At 56.8% G+C, this 21685-nt stretch overlaps 1 protein-coding gene across 2 annotated transcripts in view; it reads right to left on the bottom strand.

Moving 5' to 3' along the window:
• UNC5B (unc-5 netrin receptor B) overlaps positions 1 to 21685 on the bottom strand; it is an 81135-nt gene that overhangs the window by 14994 nt on the left and 44456 nt on the right. For both annotated transcript variants that reach the window (XM_047702593.1, XM_047702594.1), the window contains exons 2-5: positions 4907 to 5131; positions 1563 to 1706; positions 1021 to 1124; positions 80 to 260 (exon numbers count right to left, since the gene is read on the bottom strand). In XM_047702593.1, coding sequence (XP_047558549.1) covers positions 80 to 260; positions 1021 to 1124; positions 1563 to 1706; positions 4907 to 5131 — 654 coding nt within the window. The remainder of the gene's footprint in view (positions 1 to 79; positions 261 to 1020; positions 1125 to 1562; positions 1707 to 4906; positions 5132 to 21685) is intronic.

The raw sequence follows: 21685 nt of genomic DNA, 5'->3' as shown, positions 1-21685 counted from the left end.
CGCTAGGCCTTGGTGAGGCGGGCAGATGGCCCAGGCTCTCCGGCGCCCCTGGCTAGGCTGCCCCCACATGGGCCCATACCATAGACAGTGATGGCGGCAGTGGTGCTTCGGCGTTTGGCTACGATGTTCTTGGCCACACAGGTGTAGTTGGCTGTGTCTGACAGGCGGGCCTGGCGGATGATGAGGTTGTGGTCGATGGTGAGCAGGAAGTTGGTGTCCTGGGTGGGGTCAATGATGTCCTCATTCTTCAGCCACTCCACCTGGAGGAGGGGAGTTGGAAGGGGTGCGTGAGGGCCAGTGCCTACTCACCTGCATCCCGGGGAGGGGGCCCTCTGTGAAGGGGATAGGACACCCGGCCATAACCAGGACAAAAGTTCTATCCATGTCCGCCCACGGCGGTGACGTGGTGAGGCAGGCCCTCCACAGGACAGGCACTGTGCTGAGCAGTACAGAACCCAGGGGTTGTGACAACCACCCACTAGCTGGACAGCCTCAATTTCATCAGTCAGAGGGCAGCATTTATTAGCATCTACCAGACAGGGCTGTCGCAAGGATTAAACACATTAGTGTGGAGAGTGGGAGAACTTAGCTCCCCGTAAGTACAAATAAGCATTAGCTAGCAGCGCGTGCCTTCTGCCATTAAGGCAAAGGCCCCATGGAGTGTATCCATGCTCATACCCATACATTATGAGACCCTTCAGTGTCCATAAAGCGGGGCTTTGGCTTTTGGGTGGGGAAGGAGGATTCAGCCACAGGCACTTCCCTTGCAAGAGACTGAGCCTGGGATCAACTCAAGTAGCCCTTGGGGATCTGGCCCCAGCTCTGCCCCAGCTTCGGGGTTATGCCTAGGCAGGGTCTAGTGAATGCCAAATTCTTCAGAGGTGGTAGTTACTTTCTGTCTCAAGCCTTGACATTCCTATCTATGAAATGGAGAGAGCTCTGGGAGGCACCATGGCTGGTAGTGAATACCACGTCTGGCTGGTCCCTGCCACGCCTGGTATTCCTCTTGTCCCCACTCACCTCAGCCACAGGCACCCCCTCCGGTGGGCGGCACTGCAGGAGAACCTCCTGGTCCAGGGGCACTTCCTTGCCCAGAGGCTCCTGATCGAAGTTCTTGCGCAGATCTGGGAGAAGCAAGAGGAGCTGGTCACCAGGCACAGTGAGGGGGAACTGAAGCCTGAGGTGCCCAACTCTAGCCACTAGGTGGCAGTGCACACCAAGGGAAGGGGCTTGGGGGCATAGCCTCTTTGCCAAATTGGGGGCCCTCCCAGGTGGAGTTGGTGGAATAGGTTTCCCTCCCTGACTCTGGGATGGTAAGCATGTAACAACGTGGAGGCAGCTCCTTTATACAGAAGTAGGCGATAGGGGCCATTAGAAATTCCAAGGCCAGAGGTGGCCCCGTTTCTGGGTCTAAGAAGCTTCTGCTCAGCGGGCACTCACAGGCCCTGAGGTCTCTGCAGTGGGCATCTTCAGCCAGAGATGCCCCCACAGAGGAACTTCCTCTCCAGGAGGCACAGGGAAGGGTCCCCGGGGGACTGGGGTGGGGGTGTCAGACGGCGTACATGCGATGCGGACATAGGCCCGGCGACTCTTGGTGGTGCCGGCGGAGCTCCAGGCCACACACTGGCACCAATAATCCTCCAACCCGAACAGCTCCTCCACCTGCTGCCGTGACACCTCGATCTGGACCTCCCGCACCCGCAGGCCTGAGAGGGGGAGACAGATGTCAGCAGGGGGGTGGTCTGAGCATGGGAAGCAGGGACATGGCACCGGGACATCTGTTTCTCTTCTGCCAAGTGCCTCCCGTTTCCATCTATTTCCCTGTCCAGAGCCACCAATGCCACTCCCCTGGAGACTGCCCCGGCTAATGCAAACCCTCTGTCCCATGCCAGCCACGTCCTGCCCTAAAGCCAGGGTGAGCTCTGCAAAATGCACAAAGCCAGGTCACTCCCCTGGTTGTGCCTCCAGTCCTCACAACACAAAGACCTTGATCCCCCACGTGGCTGTGAGGCCCTACACTGTCTGTCTGCTACAGCCTCACTGGGCATCTTCCCTCCACCAGCCACAGGGCCTTTGCACACCCAGTTCCCTGGCTGGAACTCTCTTCTGGCCCCCATGTGCCTAATGGACCCCCAATCACCATCACCTGGGCCTCACTTCCGGAGGGAAAGCCCCTCTGACCCTGGCCCACCCCCCACCCGCTGTCAAAGTGCCACACAGAGCATGACTGGGCTGTGCAGGTCTCTTTCCCTGCCCAGCCTGGTTTTCCAACAGCACTGACCACCCTCTGGAACTGTATCATCTACTGAATGTGGTCCTGTGTTAATTATTATTTCCTGCAGGGGAATAAAGCAGGGCTTTGCTCTGTTTACTGCTGGGGCCCACAACCTGGCACAGAAAAGGTTTTCCACAAATATGTGAAGACAGCATGTGGCCTCTCTCTGCTTAAGAGCTGGAGATGGTGGGAGGCCCCTCTTCCTGGGAGCCCTCCGATCTCTCAACAGCTCCCTACTAGGGCCTGGAGGCCTCTCTGGATACTGGATCCAGCAGCCTACCCAGACAGGATCCATCACTCTCCTACCAACCGTTGACAAAGCCCCTTATACTCAGAAAAGGAGTGAACCCTTCTAGATTAGGATGCCCATCCAAAGCTCTTCCCCCAAAGCCTGTGGGAGGACTGCAAAGCCTCCTCCTCCAGAAAGCCCTTCCTGACTACCCCTGTTTCAGAATCCCCAAAGCTGCTGCTCTTCCCTGCCACATGTCCCAGTTCTTCCTCTCATGCTTACACATGAGTTCTGATGAGCCCCTTGAGGGTAGGATTGTCTACTGTACTCTCCGTGGTACTGTGGCATGGTGGTCAAATGTGGGTTTGGGTGGCTGGGCAGGTCTGAATCCTGGCCTCAACCTCAATCTTCTGTCTCCCCCTGTACATAATGCACCCCCAGTCACCATCAGCTTTGGGCAAGGCCTCATTTCTGGAGGGAAGGCCCCTCTGACCCTGGCCCACCCACCACCTGCTGTGAAAGTACCCTACAGAGCATGACTGGGCTGTTCAGTTCTTTTTCCCTGCCCAGACTGGTTTTCCCACAGCGCTGGAAGGGGGCACTCATGGGCCTGGTAGCAGGGGGAGTAGGGGCCGTGCTGTTACAATCACTCCTAATTGCAGGGTTGGTGAGAGGGCCCAGCGGGGTACACCATCCTTCTGCTTGGTTTGGACCCCAACCGCTGACCTCTGATCTGGGCCAGAGGGCCTCAGGGGGACACTGAAATAAGGGCAAGTTTCAAGAGGAAAGAGGCCAAGAAAAAGCCAGAAAGAAGATGGAAGAAATGGGGTCTACTGAGTGCCTGCTGGGTCCTGGCACTACGCTCAACACTGAGCAGGCCCCACCATGTTCCACCCCCATGGGGACCTTCGTTAATGTCCCAGTTTACAAGGACAGGAAGTGGGGCTCATAGAGTGTGAGGAACTTCCCAGAGTCACGCAGCCACGGGGGTGGCTGGGGTACATTTCTTTTTTCTTTCTTTTAAAAATTCCTTTTTTGGGAAGCCTGGGTGGCTCAGGCAGTTAAGCCGCTGCCTTCAGCTCAGGTCATGATCCCAGAGTCCTGGGATCAAGTCCCGCACCGGGCTCCCTGCTTAGCAGGGAGCCTACTTCTCTCTCCGCCTCTGCCTGCCACTCTGCCTGCTTGTGCTCTCTTTCTCTGATAAATAAATAAATAAAATCTTTTTAAAAAAAATAAAAATTCCTTATTTTATTTTTTAGATTTTGGGGGAGCATGAGACTCCAGATCTGTTTTCTAAAATTCTCTCAAAATGTTGGTAAAATATAGATAACCTAAAACTTACCATTTTAATATACACAGTTGAGTGGCATTAAAGTACATTCTGGGGTGTATTTTTAAGCCTGGGTGGTTCTGAAATCGGCGAGCTTTTCCCAGAAAAATAGAAGTTGGAAGGAGGGAGAAAGGAGAGAGAGTGAGAGAGAGCATGTTGTTGGGGGAGACAGACCGAGAAACATGGGGAAGGAAGATGGACACAGGAGTGAAAAGGGAGAGGTGGGAAAGACAGAAGGAAACAGGAGAGGGCTGAATAAGGGGGGAGAGAAGGATGAGGGAAGAAGTGGTGGCAGCAAGACCAAAGCAGAGGTGGGCTGTGAGGCGAGAGGCCCCCCAGAACCTGGGCCTGGCTGGGGCTGCCTGGCACTGGCCACCTGTAGGTCACCAGCAGCGGTGGTCCCCTGGAGCCCTGGAAAGGACCCCCTCTGAGGGGCCTGGGGACACGGAAGCCCCCATCTGGCTTCGGGGGCACCTCTGGGGGTGCCCGGGACCCTGCGTACATCTTCCTGTTGGGATCTGGGCTCTGTCCCAGCGCCACCTCCATGGTGTTCTACTTAGTAAAACCAACCTCGTCTTCAAAGCGAACACAGCTGGAGGAGGAGACGCTGCATCTTACCAATGGGAACAGAATCACTTCCCACAAACCCAGAGGCCCTCTGACACTAAGGATGGTCCCGGAATCTGGGTATGTCTGGGGGCCGGGGCTGCGGACGGGGCAGCTCCTCCTCATTATGCAGGGTGCACAGCAGGTGCTGGAGTGTGCAAGCGTGAGTGTGTGCGTGAAGAACGTTCGCCCCGTCGCCCCCAACTGCTTCCTGATGTAAGATGGAGACAGAGAGAAAAGGACTCTGTGCTTTTTCATTTGGTAGCGCAAAGTCAGACAGGGACATGTGGCCAATGCTTGGGGAGATACGGATCCAGGATGAATCCCAGATGGGGAAACAGAGGCCCCAGGGGAGCCATGGCCATGTGAAGTCTCACACAGAGCCCAGGTTAGAGCCAGGCCCAGGACCCAGCGTCCCTGGCACCCCTGGGCCCTGGTGGTGACCGGACAAGTGGGGCAGGCTCACCCGTGGCCTCATCCAGGCCCTCCTGTGTGACATGGTCATTCTGGCTGACCCACTCGCCATTGCACTTGAAGTAGATCTGCGTGGCGGGGAAGGCACGGCAGCGCAGCTCCACAGGCTTGTTCTTCACGATGTAGGCGTCCTGGGGTTCCTGGAGGAAGTGGGGCAGGGGCTCAGCCGGTGCCGACGGGAAGGAGTCGGGGAGCACCTCGCTGCCAGAATCCGTGCCTGTGGAGGGAGGGTGGGCTTCATGAGGCTGAGGCTGGTGGGGGGGGGTGCGGTGAGCAGCTGGAGACCAGCCGGGATGCCCTCTGTGACCCGGGCAAGGTCTGGCCCTCCTGGGGCCTCAGTTTCCCCATCCCCCAGCTCTTACCAGGTCGTGCTTTGGAACCAGTCCTAGCTCTCTGACCCTGGGTGATTCTCCTTCTTTCCAGACAGAGATGTCAGGGTGGCCCGGAGAGCTGAATGGATGGTCCCGGCCAGGACGCCCCTCGAGCCCTCCCCAGTGTCTGCTGAACTGGACCTACTAAGCCTCCCTCTGGTTTCCCATGGTGATGCCACAGGGCGTGAAGGGCTGGCATGGATCACAAAGCACCCAGTTTTGCCCTAAAGCCACAGCTGCCCTTGGCAGCCCCAGCCTGCCAGGCTGGTAGAGGTGGGGAGACAACCCAGGACCCTCAGAGGCATGAGGTGGGGTCAGGTGGGGCGGCTGCACCAGCTCTGGTTCCTTGGTGCTTGGCCCCCCCCCCATGGGGCCTCCTCCTCTGAATGCCTAAGGCAGGCAGCAGCATGGCATGGGAGACCACCTCCCCAGCAGCGCTTACACGGAGCCTCCCCTCCTCGGGGCGGTCTCTGTCCCACTCCTTCCCACCTCAGCCAAATGCACACCCTCCACCCTAAGAGCAGACAAGAAAACCGCACAGCCTGGGAACACAGATAGGCTGTTCCCGCTACAACTCCTCCCCTACAAGGGGTCAAATGGGAACCCCGGCCCACCGGCCTCTCTGGAAAGAACAGTGCCTCACGAGGTGAGACAAACAGGAAGGGAGAGGGTCCGGCCACGACCAGTGCTGGGAGGGAGGGAAACCAGGCTGCGCCAGCCCATTGGTTCACTATCCACTTTGGGAAAAATTGACTTTATGACACCAAGTGCCAAACAATCAAATGGCTGGGGTGAGCGATGGGGGGGCACTAAGCTCCAGAGGGAACAATGAATTAAACTGCAGGGGTGTGCATCCGCCCAGCCCCTCACTGCCAGCCACGGCCTGTCACTGTCCCAGCACCCCAGTCCCTCCAGTGGGGTGGGGTCCCAGGAAGCACCTGCCCCCAGCCCAGGAGGCCACGATGGGACATGCATGGCCCTAGGGAGCCCCCTATGTCCAAAGGGGCCAAGGGGACACTCTGTTCTCCGCTCTCCAAGAGCAGAATGAACAAAACAAGCCATCTCTTTGCGGCCCAGGAGCTCCTGCTAAGACTTGGGGTGAGGGTGGGGGGTTCAGGCGCTCTGAGAATGTGCACAGGTTGTCACTGGCTCCAGACAGTCAGTCCCAGGGGAAGTGTGTGTGTGTGGCCCGCGGGAGCAAAGGGGAAGTCAGCAGGAAAGTGTGAGTCCTGCTCCATCTAGCATGTTCCGTGGGGCCCCAGGATAGCCCCTTAACTCCCAGCACGGTACTTCGTCTCTAAAGCCGGCAGGGAGGTCAACGCCCTTCCCTGGGCTGTTCTGAGGACCACAAGAGCTAGACAAGCGTGAGCAGCCAGGAGGGGGCAAGCGCATAGTAGGTGCACATCATCACATGAAAATGGCGACTAGCGCTCGCCTGGCATTAGGGGCTGTGTTTTTAGTACTTTACACAGTCAGCTTACCTCACTCTTGCAACAACTCTGTAGGGTATTTATGGGAGTCTTTGGTTTCTATGTGGGGAAACTGAGGCTGGGAGAGGTGAAGCAGCTTGCTCTAGGGCACAGAGCTAGCAAGAGGCAGAGCCAAGTTCTGAACACAATAAACAGACCCCTGGCATCTGGGATACTGCCCAGGACTCCACAAGGCCTGCTGCTGGAGTAGCTCGGGGACAGGGTGAGCATCCCCGCGTCTGAGAATCCGGATGGATCCTGTCCTGACACCAGCCAGGACCCCACAACTCTAAGAGCTCTCTCATTAAAGGCTCAGCGAGGCTGCAACTGTCCTTATTTTGGAACTGAAGACCGTCCGTGTGGGGGAACGACGGACCGAAGCTCCCTGGCTGGTGGGCAACTGGGAAGGGCATGGAGGATCCCAGGGCTTGTCCATGCCCACCTCCCTCTGCTGGGCAGGGAGACCCCTTCCGTGTAGGTAGAAGACTGGCAGCCCCTGGGGTCTGGGAGCTGGCGCACTTGACTGCAAGGTGAAACCCCGCCCAGGGAGCGGGACAGCATCTCCCAGGGGCCGGAGAGCAAGTGGAGCCACGAGGGCGTGCGGGCAGCAAAGCACCGGCAAGACTCCATGCCCCGCTCCCCCACCCCTGCCGCAAGCGCCTTGCTTCAGTCTCAGACCTGAGGGGGATGAGGCAGGGCACAGACTTCAGATGGAGCCACCTCTAGGTCTGAAGTCACCCTTCCTGACCTCGGGCACCGCCATCTGTGAAATGGGGGGACCAGGCCTCCCTCTGGGGGGGTGGAGGTTACCAGAGAAGGTACAGGGGAGCCCGTGGGTCCAGTCACTTGCTAGCTCCCTCTTCTAACCATACGGCCCCCAGCCCCCCAACCCCTCAGGTGATGGCTGCTCTGACTCTCTGCGGCACTACAGCCGGTATTTACGACTTGGTTTTATAACCCTAATGTGGCTCATTTATAAAGCAGGCGCAGATGCGGCAGAGGAAACTGAACAGGAGACACGTCCATTAGTGCAGCAGGGCCCTAATCTGGCAGCCCCGGCCCCCCCATCCCCACCCCAGCCCTCCTCTCCACCCTGGCACAAAGCTTCCTCTCTGGCATTGGCGGGATGCAGCCAGGGATCCTCATCGATGCCTCCTCAAGCCCGGCAGGGCAGCGGGGGACCTTGATGTAGCTGGTGTCCCCTTACAACGTCTCCATCCCCCTGGGGTCCTGAATTCGGATGCAGCCGGGAGACAAGAAGGACCAGGTCTGACCAGAGAACTCCTCCCTAGGCAGACCACCGGCAGACTCTATGTTTGCCCGGCATGTAGTAGGTGGTCAGTGAATCCAAGTTCAATAAAGTGGGGCTGAGGGGTGGGGAGTGCTGCCAGGGTCTGGGGAACAGCTAAGCTAGGGCCCCAGCCTCATCAGTGGGCACTTCCCCTCCTTGGCTTGGCCCCTGGCTTGGGCCGTCATAGTTGAGGGAGGCTCCACAGGCGTCCCGGCCGAGGGCCAGCCTAGAGGGAGAAGACTGATGGAGTTTCAGGGTCCCCAGGGGACTCCTCTGCCCGCAGCTTTCTTCTGAACTCACAGTCCCGCAACAACCCCCACACAGCCTCCTACACTTCCTTGGTCTTTAGTATCTTGGTAACTTTTACCCCAAGGCCAAAAGAAATTCCTAGAGGTTCTTTTTATTAAATAGTTAGATCTAAACAGCTTGTGTGTGTGTGTCCCAACAATGTGTGTGTGTGTGTCCCAACAACTTGGCAGCCTTTTGAAAAAACAAGACCCATTGAAATTGAAAGAAAAAGTAAGATCTGTAGTCCATTCCTAAAGAGCCACAGTGACGAGTCGTGTGGGGTGTGCATGCCGTTTGGGTACTGCTTCTCAGTCTTGGAATCAGACTGGCCCCACCACCCTCACTGTCTGTCTCAGAGTCCTTCCGAATGCCCAAACCCCACTTCTGCAAAGACAGGATGCTGCGAAAAGGACAGAAGTAGGATACGATGTTGACATTGACAGCTGTCTTGAGCCAACAGTTGTGGCAATGTCTGGTAGCTGTTCAGCATGGCTGTCTTTCCTTCAAGATGAATGATTTCCCATAGCACCCCTGGGAATGGGCGCAGCACCCTGGGGTGCTTTGGCACAGCTTTTGGGAACCACAGCCCTATGCGTTAGGTACTATTATTATGCCTTTACTACAGACAAGGAAACGGGCCGAGAGAGATGAAGTCACTGGCACAGGGCTATGCAGTCAGTGGGCCGCATGAGCAAGGGAGATAACCCGGGCATTCAGGTACCTGAATCTGACTTCTGGGTTAGAACTGGGATTTGCTTCTACTACGTGGCAGGAACTTTAAATATTTTGCCCAATTTACTTCCCACAGCCCCCAAGCAGAGGATTATCTTCCCATTTTCCAGATGAAGACACGGGGCACCCAGGGACTTGCCTTATGGCAAGGTCACCTGGTCATTGGGAGAAATGACCATCACCTGTTGCCGTGGCTTTGCTACGGCTCTTTCCAGAGGAGACTCAGACCTGAGAAGAGCCCCCAGCGGAGGGTAGCCTGTGCCAGGCCAGATCCAGATCTGGAGTTCCTGCTGGCAGGAAGATGTCCAAGTGTGTCTTTCCTTCCTTCCTTCCTACTTCCTTCCTTCCTTCCTTCCTCTCTGAGAGAGAGAGAGAGAGACAGTGAGAGAGGGAACACTAGCAGGGGAGTGGGAGAGGGAGAAGCAGGCTTCCCACTGAGCAGGGAGCCCGATGCGGGGCTTGATCCCAGGACTCTGGGATCATGACCTGAGCCAAAGGCAGACACTTAATGACAGTGCCACCCAGGCGCCCCCTACTGGGTCCATTTTTAATTGCTGAAGAGAATTTCCTTTGGGCGTGGTCAACTTTTTTGCCACTTACTCCTCGCTTAAAGGCCCCCTGCACAGACTGTGGTCCTATGGCACAGTGTGGGGGAGCCCAGGGAGGAAGGGGGAGGCACTATTTGCTGCTGGGCTCTCCCAATCAGGCCCAGGCCCTCCCACCCCAGGCCTCAGCTCACGAGGACCACCCACGCCTCCAGGTGGGACCACTTGTGGGGGCCATTCAAACCCCCACTTCAATTTACCTACAGCTGCCTGAGGGTTCTTGTCACGTGTGTCATGTTTGTCACATAGATCTAGAGTCACAGGGAGAGAGGTTACTGTTAGGGCCGTCTTGTACAACATCCCCCATCCATTCCATCCAACTTTGACTCGCATCCCTCCACGGACAGGGAACTCACCACCGCTGCTCGTCTCAGCCAGGTTCTCCTTTGACCTGACCTAACGGAAAAGTCCTTCTTACTTTCAACTAAAATTTGCTGTCTGAGGTTCCAGCCATTGCTACAATTTTAACCTCTGAGTTTCCACAGAAGAGTGATTCCTCCGAAGTGTGGGGCTGCCTCCCCTGGCCTTCTCGCCTTGCTTTCACATAGTCATGAGACACAGGGTTGCACCTCCTCACCACCAACCTGGCTTCCTTGTGGACAAGTTCCATTTTGCCCCCAACCCACTTAAAGTATGGAGGGCGGGGGGTGGTCAGGTTGGGGGTCCGGCAGGCACGTCCTGCTTCTGGCAGCTCCAAGTTTCCTTTAATAGCTTTGGTGGCCGCTCTGGAGAGCAGGGAACCCTCCACACCTTCCTTGGTGTCCTCCCACGGTGTTAGGACCGAGTAACCGGACTCTAGGGCCTCTAGTAGGTGAGTGGAGCCTGAGGGACGGAGAAACAGAGCCAGGAGCCCGAGCCCCATCCCCACCTGCCAGGAGGAGCTGTGCTAGGTTCAACACTCCCTCCCAGGGGCTAGGCCTGGGCAGGGCCCAGTGTGGGGACACAGGGTCCCACTTGGCAGGGAGGAAGCCAAGACCCTGGGCTTGCTTAAGAGGTGTCAGAATCTGAGCCACTAGAATAAGCAGGAGCCAGACGTTGGAGGTGAAGGAAGTGGCTTCAGGACCAAAGTGAAGAAGCTGCATTTTCCAGAGCTACCCCTGAGGAGAGGGAGAAGCTAAAACTACAGTGTTCAGACATTCCTACAAGGGAGACTATCACCAGACGCTCCTGCTTCCCTGACGGTGACCCTGCGAGGAATGGGTTCGAATCCCCACTCTGCCACCAAGACCTCGGGGAGGTTGTTTTACCTCTTGGGGCCATCTTAAAAGGGAGAAAAGGCAGAAGCATAGAAAGTCACAGTCAGAGGGGCCTGGAGCCCTACGTTCCACAGCTCAGAGAGGGAATGTAACTAATTCAACATCACACAGCAAATCAATAGCCAAGGTGGACCAGAGTGCAGTTTCCGCTTCGGGGCTGAGAAGGGTAGATCGCACAGGCAGAGCAGGGCCGGAGGCAAACGTTTGCTCTCTGGATTCCCCCTGCCTGGGATGGAAAGTCATCACCACCCATATCAGCCAGGGCAGCCTCTGGTCTTGCCCAGGGCAAATACCTGAGCATGAGGCCGCCGTGGTGGGTACGGAGGGCCTTGCCGTGCCCACCCACAGGTCTGGGGCCCCCAGGTGGGGGACAGGGCCAGTCCCGAGACCCCTAGGCTCAGCAGCAGGAGGTGGGCATCTGTAGCTGAGCTGGGCCGTGGGTCTCCAGGGCTGGCTGGTGTTGAGGCGGCGCCCACGCCAACGGGGCAGGGCTGGAAGGGGAGAGGGGAGCAGGCAGGAGGTGAGGGACAGAGAGACACCCCACGCTGGGCACATTCATCATCAGCAATCACAGTCTCTCTAGCCCCTGGACGCGGGCTAATTCTCGCCAGACTTGACCTCCCACTGCATGGAAAATCTCTTCCATTCACTGCAAGGCTGATGTGCTCAGTGGGGAATGCAGAGAGTGGGGGGGAAGGAGCCCACTTATTATTATGTTTTAAAAACACATAAGCCCCCCATGGAAGGACCCCTCCCTGGACACAAAGCCCTTCTTCCATCTGGCCCTGGCTTCTGGCGGCTGTGGGGTTCAGGCTGGGGCCCCCCTCAGAGGCGGTTACAATGGCCGTTACCGATGACAAATGGGGGCTGGCGGGCTTGGGGGACGCTGAGTTATTCCTAACAAAAGAGGCCTCTTGCACAGCCCTTTTCCCACACCCTCTGTAGACACGCCTGGGCCCATGATGTCACTTCCTGTGCTGGCCACAGGAAGCGGCCTCACCGTGATGGCCAGCTAGGGCAGTGGCTTACATCCTGAAGGGGGGGGGTGTCTGGCTGACTCTGAGAAATGGAAGGACTCAGAGACAAGTGAGGGCAAGTGAAGAGCTGATGTGAGGCACTGAGTCCCAGAATGGAGCCCAGGCCCCATGTTACTGGGGGCCACACAACTTACAAAGTCAGGAGGGACACTATGGTTATTGGGTCTACCCTCAGACTCTTAGTGGGGCCTGGGGAGGCTGCATTCCACACAGGAGTCCCTCCTCCCACACCTTTCCTTCAGCCATTGGACTCCCTCAGCCTGAGCCTTTCTAGGGATATATTTCTGGCTCCCCTTCCAAGCCCTAGGTCCCAGGGTGTTACTATGCCTGGAGGCTTGGGCCCTAAGGAGGCTTGGGGTGCATTCTGCTTCCACCTCCTCTCCCAGACAAGGGGCTCAGAGCCCTCTTATGCATCACATTCCAGAAAATAACCTTTTACCAACAGCAGTGTGATAACAAACACCATCAATACAGTAATCCTGTGAGCTAGGTGTTCCATTTCACAGAGGAGGAGACTGAGGCTCAAGGAAATTAAAGAACATGCTCAGGCTCACAGCTAATGAGAAACCCAAAGCTCTTCTTGTTAAACCACAGGACTCCTTTGGTTCATAAGGCCCTAAGGAATGAGCAGAGGGCAGCTAGCTAGTTTCCTGCCCATTTTGCAGATGAGCAAATAGAGTCTCTCCAGAGTTCACTAGCTTGCCGGAAGGGAAGAGGGTCTTGGTGTCCTCACCCCAGCACCTGGCCTCCCTACCTCTGGGGCCTGACAAGTCCCAGACTTGTTCTGGATAGCCCAGCCAAACAGAGATCCATCCTAGCCTGGAGGGACCTGTTGCTAGCCTGGTGTCGCACCGAGACACACACACACACTCCCAGCAGCAGACACCCGCAGACCACACCCATGGTCCCAGGCCACCCTCTCCCCAGGATCCCCGCCACTATGCTGGGACAGTGACTCCTTTCTTAGGGCTATTTATGTCAGTGCTCTAAGGCAATGGCCGTGGCTCGGGCCCCCTGGGGGACCCTCTATTTTATTTAGTCATCTCCCCTCCATTCAGAGTTGGGATGAGGTGCACGTGAGTGGCTCCAGTCCTGGCTAGGGAGGTCTCCCTTTCCCTCCCTAAGCCCAGGTCCTCCTGCTGGGACCTCCTCACTGCGCTCCCTACCTTCCCCCTTCCCCTCCAATCCGAGATGCTCACAGCAGCCGGAGCCATCTCGTGAAACAGAGGTCAATCCGCCCCCCTGCTTGCAGCCTCTGACGGCTGCCATTTGCACTTGGAATGAAGTCCCACCCGGCACCGAACCCTCTGACTTCAGAGGCTCACTCATCATCACGGCACCCCAAGCCATTTGCCCCCGCCCACAGGCGTGTTTCCTGCCCCTTGAATGTGCCTCCTTTATTGCCACCACAGGGCCTTTGCTCTTCTCTCCTGGAATGCACACGCACCACGGGCCAATCTCTCTGTACTCTTGCAGCAACTCTCTGTCCCCGAGATCTCACCTGCCGCTCCCATGTGAGGCCCTCCCTGACTGGGCTGTGTACACACCAATCCTCCTCTGCTCTCCCCTGTGCCATCCCCAGATTGTCCTGGGTTTTTTTGTTGTTGTTGTTTTGCTCGTTTGTCTGTTTTTCTTGACAGTGTTCACCTCTGGAATCCCTTCTTCCTGTATTTGATTGTTCCCTGTCTGTGTCTGAACAAGTCTGCTCTCTGGAAGGCAAGCTCCTGGAGAACCTGGAAATCCTGTTTGCTTGTTTAGCTGGACCTACTAGGGTTGCAGGACTTCTCCCAACACCTGGGGTGGCAGGTGGAGGCAGGAGGAAGCAGCCAGAGGGGACGCACACACGTTGGGCTCACCTGAGCCCTGGGACACGCACAGTCCCTTTGGAAACCCGATCCTATAGGACACTGCTAACCCAGGGAACCTCAGAGACCATCTAATCCTTGTCTTCCAAGATGGAGAGAAGAGAGGGTGTGGCCTGATCTAAAAATCACACAGCACCTGAGCCGCAAAGCCAGCAGAGAAACTGGGCTCTAGAAACTCCCAGGGCAGGAGGAGGGACTTTATTTTAAAAATCCTCCTTGTCTTTCTAATGAAAACACTTTCTTTTCCCCTCTTGGCCTCTTCTGATGACAACTGAGGAAGAAATAAGAATGAAAATAAAAACCACCCATTCCGACCTCCTGTTTACCAGAATTAACAGAGGACGTTGGTCCTCTCAAACTACAGACAGGACGCTTATTTGTTATCAAGGTCCCACAATATACAGTTCCATATTCTGTTTCCCTTGAAAGGCCCTTAACTGAAGACTTTGAAACCACAAGCCAAATGCACAAAGCATCTTTGGTGCTCAGCACGGTCCCACACGGCACAGGCGCGGGCCGGTGTGGCTGACTGCCCCCCACACCACATCCCAGGTCGCTGGAGAAGCAGCAGGATACAGAGCTGGTGCGGGAGGCCACAGGGCAATGACATCGGGGGCTTGGCACATTTGGGTGCTGAGCAGAAAGATGCCCAGGGTCCCGTCCCTGTCCCGCAGGAGAGTGAAAAAGCCCATAGGTACAGCCTCTGGCTCAGGGACTGCCTGGTGGGGCAGTGATGAGGTCCCTGCTGCCCTTTGTTCCGGGTGAGCTGTCTGCATGCCCTCCTGGGAAGTCCAGGGTCAGGCCTGTTCTTGGAGCGCCCCAGGGCACAAATTTCCTCTCCTCTGCCTCACACTTACGGGCTGAACAACCCCTCCTCGCAAAGGGGAGACAACCGCCCACACACTGCAAAGCAGAAAACCGGCTATGATCCTTGCCGGCCACGCTCAGCACCATCACCACGCCTGGCCAGACCCTGCACCAGTGCAGGTTGTGGGCCAGCCGGCAGGCACCCAGAGGCAGCTCAGACTCTGGGCTATGGAAGCCTCAGGCCTGAGTCCAAACTCTTCCTTCCGGAGAGGAGCAATGACTTGTCCAAGGGCAAACCGCCAGTGGATGGCTACAGCAAGCCTAGTATCTGGGCATCACGTTTGCACAAAGAGAACCACACCAGGGCCAGAGAAAACGGTCAGCAGGCTCTGGCCTTTGCCAATCTCTGAAACGGGCCCTGGAACAAAGGAGGAGAGATGATGAGAGGTGGAGGTGGAGTCACGGGGAGAGGGACAGAGAAAGAGAAAGCTGAGAGCGCCAGCAGGGGAGGGTGAGGTGAACAGCATGGGGCTCCTCCTTGTCCTTTTTCTGAGCCTGGAATCCACCTGGGCTTGTGCTTAGGCCAGGAAAGCGAGGGAAGGTGGCTTCCAGCCCTGGTGTCGATCCACACCGCTGCTCTGCCTCTTCCACAAGGCCAAGCCTGGGCTAGGGTTCCATGGGTCCCGAGGGAGGCAGACCTTGGAGACTCGAGCTCCTGGGGTTGGATTAACTGGTCTCAGGTCACAGAGCAAGTGGGAAGCAAAGGGGCTGAACGTGGGCATCCTGGCACTCAGCCCAGTGCTTTTGCCCTTGCCTCTCTGGCCCTGGTCTTGGGTGAACAGCTGAGTTCTCAGCGGTGGAGACATGGGGAGACAGGTGCCCCAGGCCAAGAGGAAGACCCAAATGCCCACCCAGGCACATCTCGAGGGAGACAGGGTGGTGGGCAGGGACTCACCCCGACTCTTCCATTCATTCATCACATGTCCTCACCTCCCTTTGATCACACCTATGGTAGGGCCTTAGAGAGCTCTGGTCAAGCTTCAGTCACACCCATGGGAAGCTCCCAGCAAAAGTTCAAGGTTAGGGATCCCAAATCTTGACTTTCAGATTCCTGCTCCGTCTGCTTCCAGCCTAGCCCCACAGTGATGTCCCTCTGCCTGCGGACCCACCATCAGTGCAGAAATAAATCGATAGCTATGTCTGTAGCTCCCTCTTTCTCAGTCAGGGAGCCAGCCAGCCCGCCTCGTCCCGGAAGCATGCTTTGACTGCTTCCACCTGGACGACCCCAGGGAGTGCTCATTCTCCAGGCCCCTCTAATCCCTTCTTATATTTTTCTTGGGCTGAAATCCATGGTGCTGTCCTTGGCTCATGAAGCAACCTTGGGTGAGCCACTTCCCTCTGAGCCTCAATCTTGCCTTCTGGAAAATGGGGCCACTTTTACTTGCTTCAACCCCCTGGGGTTGTCAGGAACACCAAGCTCAGAAGTGTGAAACTGTTTTGCCGGGTGGGCAGCCCGGTGCTCTAAGTTTTATAATTGTTTGTTTGTTTGTTTGTTCATTTTGCAGTAAGAAATGGTGGCTATGCCTTCCTGGGGCTGCCAGAGTCCTGGCTGACTTCTTGATCAATAGCCCTAAGGCTTCCCTCTGGGTTCCAGGTGCGGGCCAGGTGCCCCGATCCCCACCCTGCCCCACATCCCTGCCCCAGCCCACTCGGTGATGACCCACTCAGTGATGACATGGAGCTTCAAAAGGCTGATGCAAGCTGGAAGGAGGGAAGGAAACAGACTTGAGTGGGGCAGGGGGAGCTCCACCTCCAGCCCCATGGGACTCCCAGCCCGGCTGCTGCCACCTTGTTTGTACCTGCTGATGTAATCACTAGGCCTCCTTGGCTCAGGGATCGGCCTGCTCACCTTGACCTCTGAGCCGGAGCCACAGGAAGTATGAGAAGGCAGGTGCCCAGCCCCCGTGCACCATGACAAGGCCTTTCTCTAGGGAGGGGTGTGGGGCACCACTGGGCTCCAGAGAGAGCAGAGGGGAGGAAAGAGCCTGAAACATGGCATGAAGAAGGGCACGGGCCCTGGAGGAAGTGGGAGCGGGGTCAACCCCATTCTGCTAGGGGGATAAAGAAGTCAGGAGGAAAAGACGTTGGGGGGAAGTGTGGCTCCGTGGAAGGAAAACATGGAAAAGGTTCCTGAGTGAGGAGGCCAGCTGCCTCATGTCCTGGGCCCTGGGCTTATCTGTAAAGTGGATGCGGTATCATTAGCCCAACTGTGCTCATTTCTCAGTGACGGCTGGGGCCAGAGGTGTGAAAGTGCGATGTGACAGTAAGGCATGTGGGTGGCTCAGAGGACCTGGGGACAGCGGTGGGAGAATCCTCTCCAGGAGCCTGGAAGTGCGGCTGTGTTCTCTGCCTGGCCTGGTCCCAGGAGCCTCCTCTTGGGGAGGAGGGCACAGATGAGAAGCGCAGGGTTCCCCGGAGGCCTCTAAGGAGCCTTCAAAAACACGCAGGTGGTGAGGACAAGAGCCAAGACACACTCCTGGAAACTGCGTACAGCTGAGGGCCCCGAGCCCAAGAGCTCAGGGTCTGGAGATGGCCCTGTCTCCAGACTCATTCTCAAATCTGGTTTTCCTGGAGACGCCTTTGCTCTTTCCCTGAGAAAGGGGTGGAGCAAAGAGCCTCATGTGGTTCATAAGTCTCTTTGGTTAACACTGAAGGCTCCTGAAAAATGGGGAGCCAGCCTGGTAGCGGCGAGATGTCCATCTCAGCTGCCCTCGACCCCGCAGCCCCAGGAGTGGGGTCACCTTCGGTTCTGCTAGGTTGCTCTGGTGGGAGGGCTGGGTGCGATTCACGGGCTTCCCTGGCCACACAGACCCACCTTCCCTTTCCCATGGCCTTGAGTCACAGCGGGTCACATGGGGAACCGGTAACAAGGACAGTTACAGGCCAGCCGGCTCCCAGACACTGCACAGAGCACTTGGCGTCCAACTGAATATTCCTGACAACCTTTGAGCCCAGTACTCTTATGAGGACCCCCAGCTTGTGGGCAAGGAGACAGAGAGGTACAGAGAGCCTAGGTAACTTGCCCAAGGTCACAGGGCAGGGCCGTTGGCCCTTACATCTGGATCTCTCTGTCTCTAAGCCCCTACCTGTCAACCTCCACCGTGGTAGTTCTCAAACAGCAGCATGTGCCAGGATCCCCGGAAGGCGTGGAGAAACCCGGGGCACCATGGCCTTCCTCCTCCATCCCTGGACCCCCCACTCAGCAGGTCCGCGGTGGGGCTTGAGAGCCTGCGTTTCTAGCATGTTCCCAGGAGCTGCCGCTGGCCCACAGCTCTACGCTCTCTTGCTTAACAGAAATGTAAACCACCTAGCCCACAGGCGGTGCTGGGTGGTCAGCAACCCTTCTCTGAGCTTCTGTGATTCAGCCAGAGACCTTTCAAAGAGAACCAAAGGAATCACAAAGGAGCGTGGGGCAGGCCACCTTAGCTTAAATTGGCTCTGGTGTGGGGTGCTAAGGATAATGCACAGTGCCCCCTGTGCATTCTGCCACATTCCTTAGCTTCTCGGGGCCTCAGTTTCCTTATCTGCAAAATGGGAGGGTTGAACACATTACACACCCAAATCGCTCAGAGCAGTACGTGCCACATCAAAAGGGCTTACTGGGCATAAGCTATGCTATTGTTTTTATTATCGTTGTCACTATCTACATCATCTCTACTGTCTTCCCAACAACCCCATGAGGTTGCGGTGATAGTTACCTCCATTGTTTGAAGTTGCTCAGCGGGGTAAATAACTTGCCCAAGTCACCAAGTGGTAGCGGAAGAAAGATCTGAAGCCAGGTTTGGCAGCCCAGTGGCAGGACCTGTCCCCCATGAGCCAAGAGAGATGCGTACTTCCTCCAGGAAAGATGGAAAGTTATTTTCCAATTTATTTTTATTTCTTGTTTATCTTCTTGTTTATGTTTCCTGCACTTCCTTCTGGATGCCCTCACTCCGCCTGGGGAATAACAGTGTCACTGCTGAAGGGAGAATGTCTCCAGTAGGAAACCAGAGCTGTGTCAGCCTCCGGTGCTTGGTGACCCTGGCCAGTCAGACCTTTACGCCCCCTCCTCCCCCCATCTGTCCATCTGTCCCCTGGTCCGCTCCACCTTACTGGGCACCCTCAAGGAGCAGGGGATGGCTCAGCACCGGCCACTGGTCCAGCCCCTGAGAGGGGGATGGTCACACGCTTCTCCTGAGACCCTCCTGCCCCCATGTTCTCTGGGATGGCAAGTTCAAAACAATAGAAGCTTCAGGTTGCCTTGATGTAAAGGTTTAGTAGGTGTCTAATTTTAGCTAGGGAATGCTCGACATTTTCCCAGCCGCCGCCGCCGCTGCACTCCGTGCTGGACAAATGGCCTTGGTTTTCCTCCCCGATTGTTCTCAGCTGGGGGGCTAGAGGCTGACTCCAGCTCAGGACAATTGCCTTTGTGTCTACTTCCGGGTAGCTCTTAATAACTCAGCAGAGAGAATAGGACAGCCCGGAGTTCTCAGCCCCCAGCTCTGGGTCCGAGCTCCCTGGCCCCTACCCCCATCCTGTCAGTGGAGTCCTTGCTTTACAGTTCAGGATGCCTCCAAAATGTAGTGTTTAAACAGGACTTGCTGGTCACAGGCTCCTCAAATACCCAGGGGTGGTGGCAGGGAAGGAGGGCTGTGGCCTACGGGGCCTCCCAGTGGACAGATGTGGATGCCAAGGCCCAGAGAGGGTGTGACTGGCCTAAGGTCACACAGCACTCTGGCAGAGCTAGGCCTGGACTGGAGGTCCACAGTCAAGGGTCCTGCACTCTTTGCACCATGTGCAGGAGAAATCCCACTGGTGTCCATGCTTCCAGCCAGCGTGGGGACACCTCAGAGCATCAGACCCCAAGCTGCAAGCCCCCAGTGGAGACACCTGGAATGCTGAGTCATTGCCCCAATTCCCCTCACCTGGTTGAGCTCTTCTGTCTCCAAGTTTCCCAAAAGGTCATCTCCTCAGAAAGCCCAGCTCCTGCCTGCTCCTCCCAATGACCCTGGGGCCCTGGCTCTTCCTCGGGTATTTCTTTTTCCTTATTGCCCTTGCCACCATTTTTAAGTTACATACTCTGTGTATTTCCTTGTTGAATGCCTGGGTGTCCACCAGATCTTTGTCTCACCCCAGGGGGTAGGTGCACGGTTGCAGTCACAACACTGAACCCCCTCTGTGGGCCCTGGGCCAGGGTCCCAGAGCCCCTGCCGTGCCAAGTGAGGCTGGGGAGGGGCCCCTGGGGCCACTCAAGCCTTGGGATGGTGGCTCTTTGCCACCCAGCATGGACATACTCAGATGTTCTCAGCAGTGTGATGTCCTCACTGGCATTTGCTGCCTGAACACTGTCCCTGGCGGGATGGCATGTGTGTGCCCACTGCCGACCCCCAGTGCCAGCATGGCACACAGTAGGTGCTTCATAAGTGCTCTTCGCATGAATGGATGGACTACCTGGGCTCCTGTGGATCCTCTTCTCCCTGAGGAGAGGCCTCAATTCGACCTATGTCCCACCCTTCCCGTGAACAGCTCTGGAAGCAAGAGAAATGAGGAGCCTTGGGGAAGGCACCCAGGGCCCCAACCCAGAGGGCTGTCTGCTGGCCTTGCAGCCCCCCACTCTGCCTGGCCCCCCACCACTCCAGCCGGGACCCAGCATGCTATAATTACAGTCCTCCTTCCAGGCTCCGGTAATGAGGGGTGTCGGGTGCCAGCCGTAATTACAGCCTGGTTAAAACGAACAGGAGCCGCCTCCAAGCCAAATTACAAAGTCTGCAGCCGGACTCCCTCCTGCCCTGCTCCCTTTTTATGGGGCTGGTTAGAGGGAGGGTCGGAGAGTTTAGGGAGAAGCCAGCCTGGGCTGGGGCTGCGGTTTCAGCACAGCAGAGAGCGGCGGAGAGCAGAAAGTCTGGGCCTGCGATGCTTTGAAAGTCTCCTTGAGTCCCCCCAACTCACGGCCCCATCAAAATTTCCAGGCAAAGCTGAGGTCAGGGGCAGACAAAGAAACCAGCTCTTCTGACACTTTGATCAGCATGGTACCTTGGGGCTGAGCACTTGGAGCACACAGGTGGCTTCCAAGGGCCCAGGCACTGTCGCCCCAACTTTGCCAACCACGGTTCAGGGCTTAACACACTTGCCCTAAATCACACAGCCAGTGAAAGGGAAAATCCAGGGCTGGGAGAAGGTTCTGGAGCACGGGCACACTCCACCTTGCACAGGGTAGTGTAGGAAAGGGCTTGGGAACCCTGAGAATGATGAGTTTTGGGAGTCAAGGCCTGGGAGGTTCAGTGAAGTCCTTCTCCCCCTTTTGAAGATGGAGAAATTGAGACTAATTTCCAGTGGCATCTCAGGACCCACAGACAGAGCTAGGATGAGGGAGTCCTTGTCTGCCTCAGAGTCTTGGGATGGTAGAGAGTGTTAAGGCTATAGAGAAAATCCAGTTCAGGTTCAAACACACAGCAGCAGGGCCCCTCCAGAGGCTGTGGCAGACATCACTAATCAATGCCTGAACAGGGCCTCAGACTCCTTCTCAACACAGGACACACCCAGACACACCAATCAAGTGATGAAAAAAAAAGAATCCACTATCCCTGACTTGATCTGGCTCCACTCACCCCCAACTTAACCCCAGGGGAAAACGGAGCCCAGAGAGCTGGGGTGACTTAGCCCAGTAACGGAGTGGCTCCTTCCTGACCAGCCTCCATGGATGTGGATCGGCCACTCCCCCTGCACCCTCAGCACAGCCCCACGGACTCTGGGCCTCCAGTGTGGGAAAGGCTCCGGAGACTCAAGAGCCCTCCCCGGCCCCATCCCCGCAGCACTGACCAGGCCAGAAGGCCACCTTCGTAAGGGACTGCGGAGGAACAGGACTGCTCGTCGGTGGAGGGGTCCCCAGGCAGGAGTGACAACCTCTGCACAGAGCCCTGAGCTGCCAGCACAACCCTTTCCTGGGCCTCTTGGCTGGGTTCTCCTCCCAGCCCGAAAAGCTGGCTCCAGCCACCCACTGCCCACTCACCA

Source organism: Lutra lutra, chromosome 14, assembly GCF_902655055.1.
Source record: "Lutra lutra chromosome 14, mLutLut1.2, whole genome shotgun sequence".
Lineage (NCBI taxonomy): Eukaryota > Metazoa > Chordata > Mammalia > Carnivora > Mustelidae > Lutra > Lutra lutra.
The sequence above is the reverse complement of the archived record's forward strand: the minus strand, read 5'-3'. Positions and strand labels throughout refer to the sequence as shown.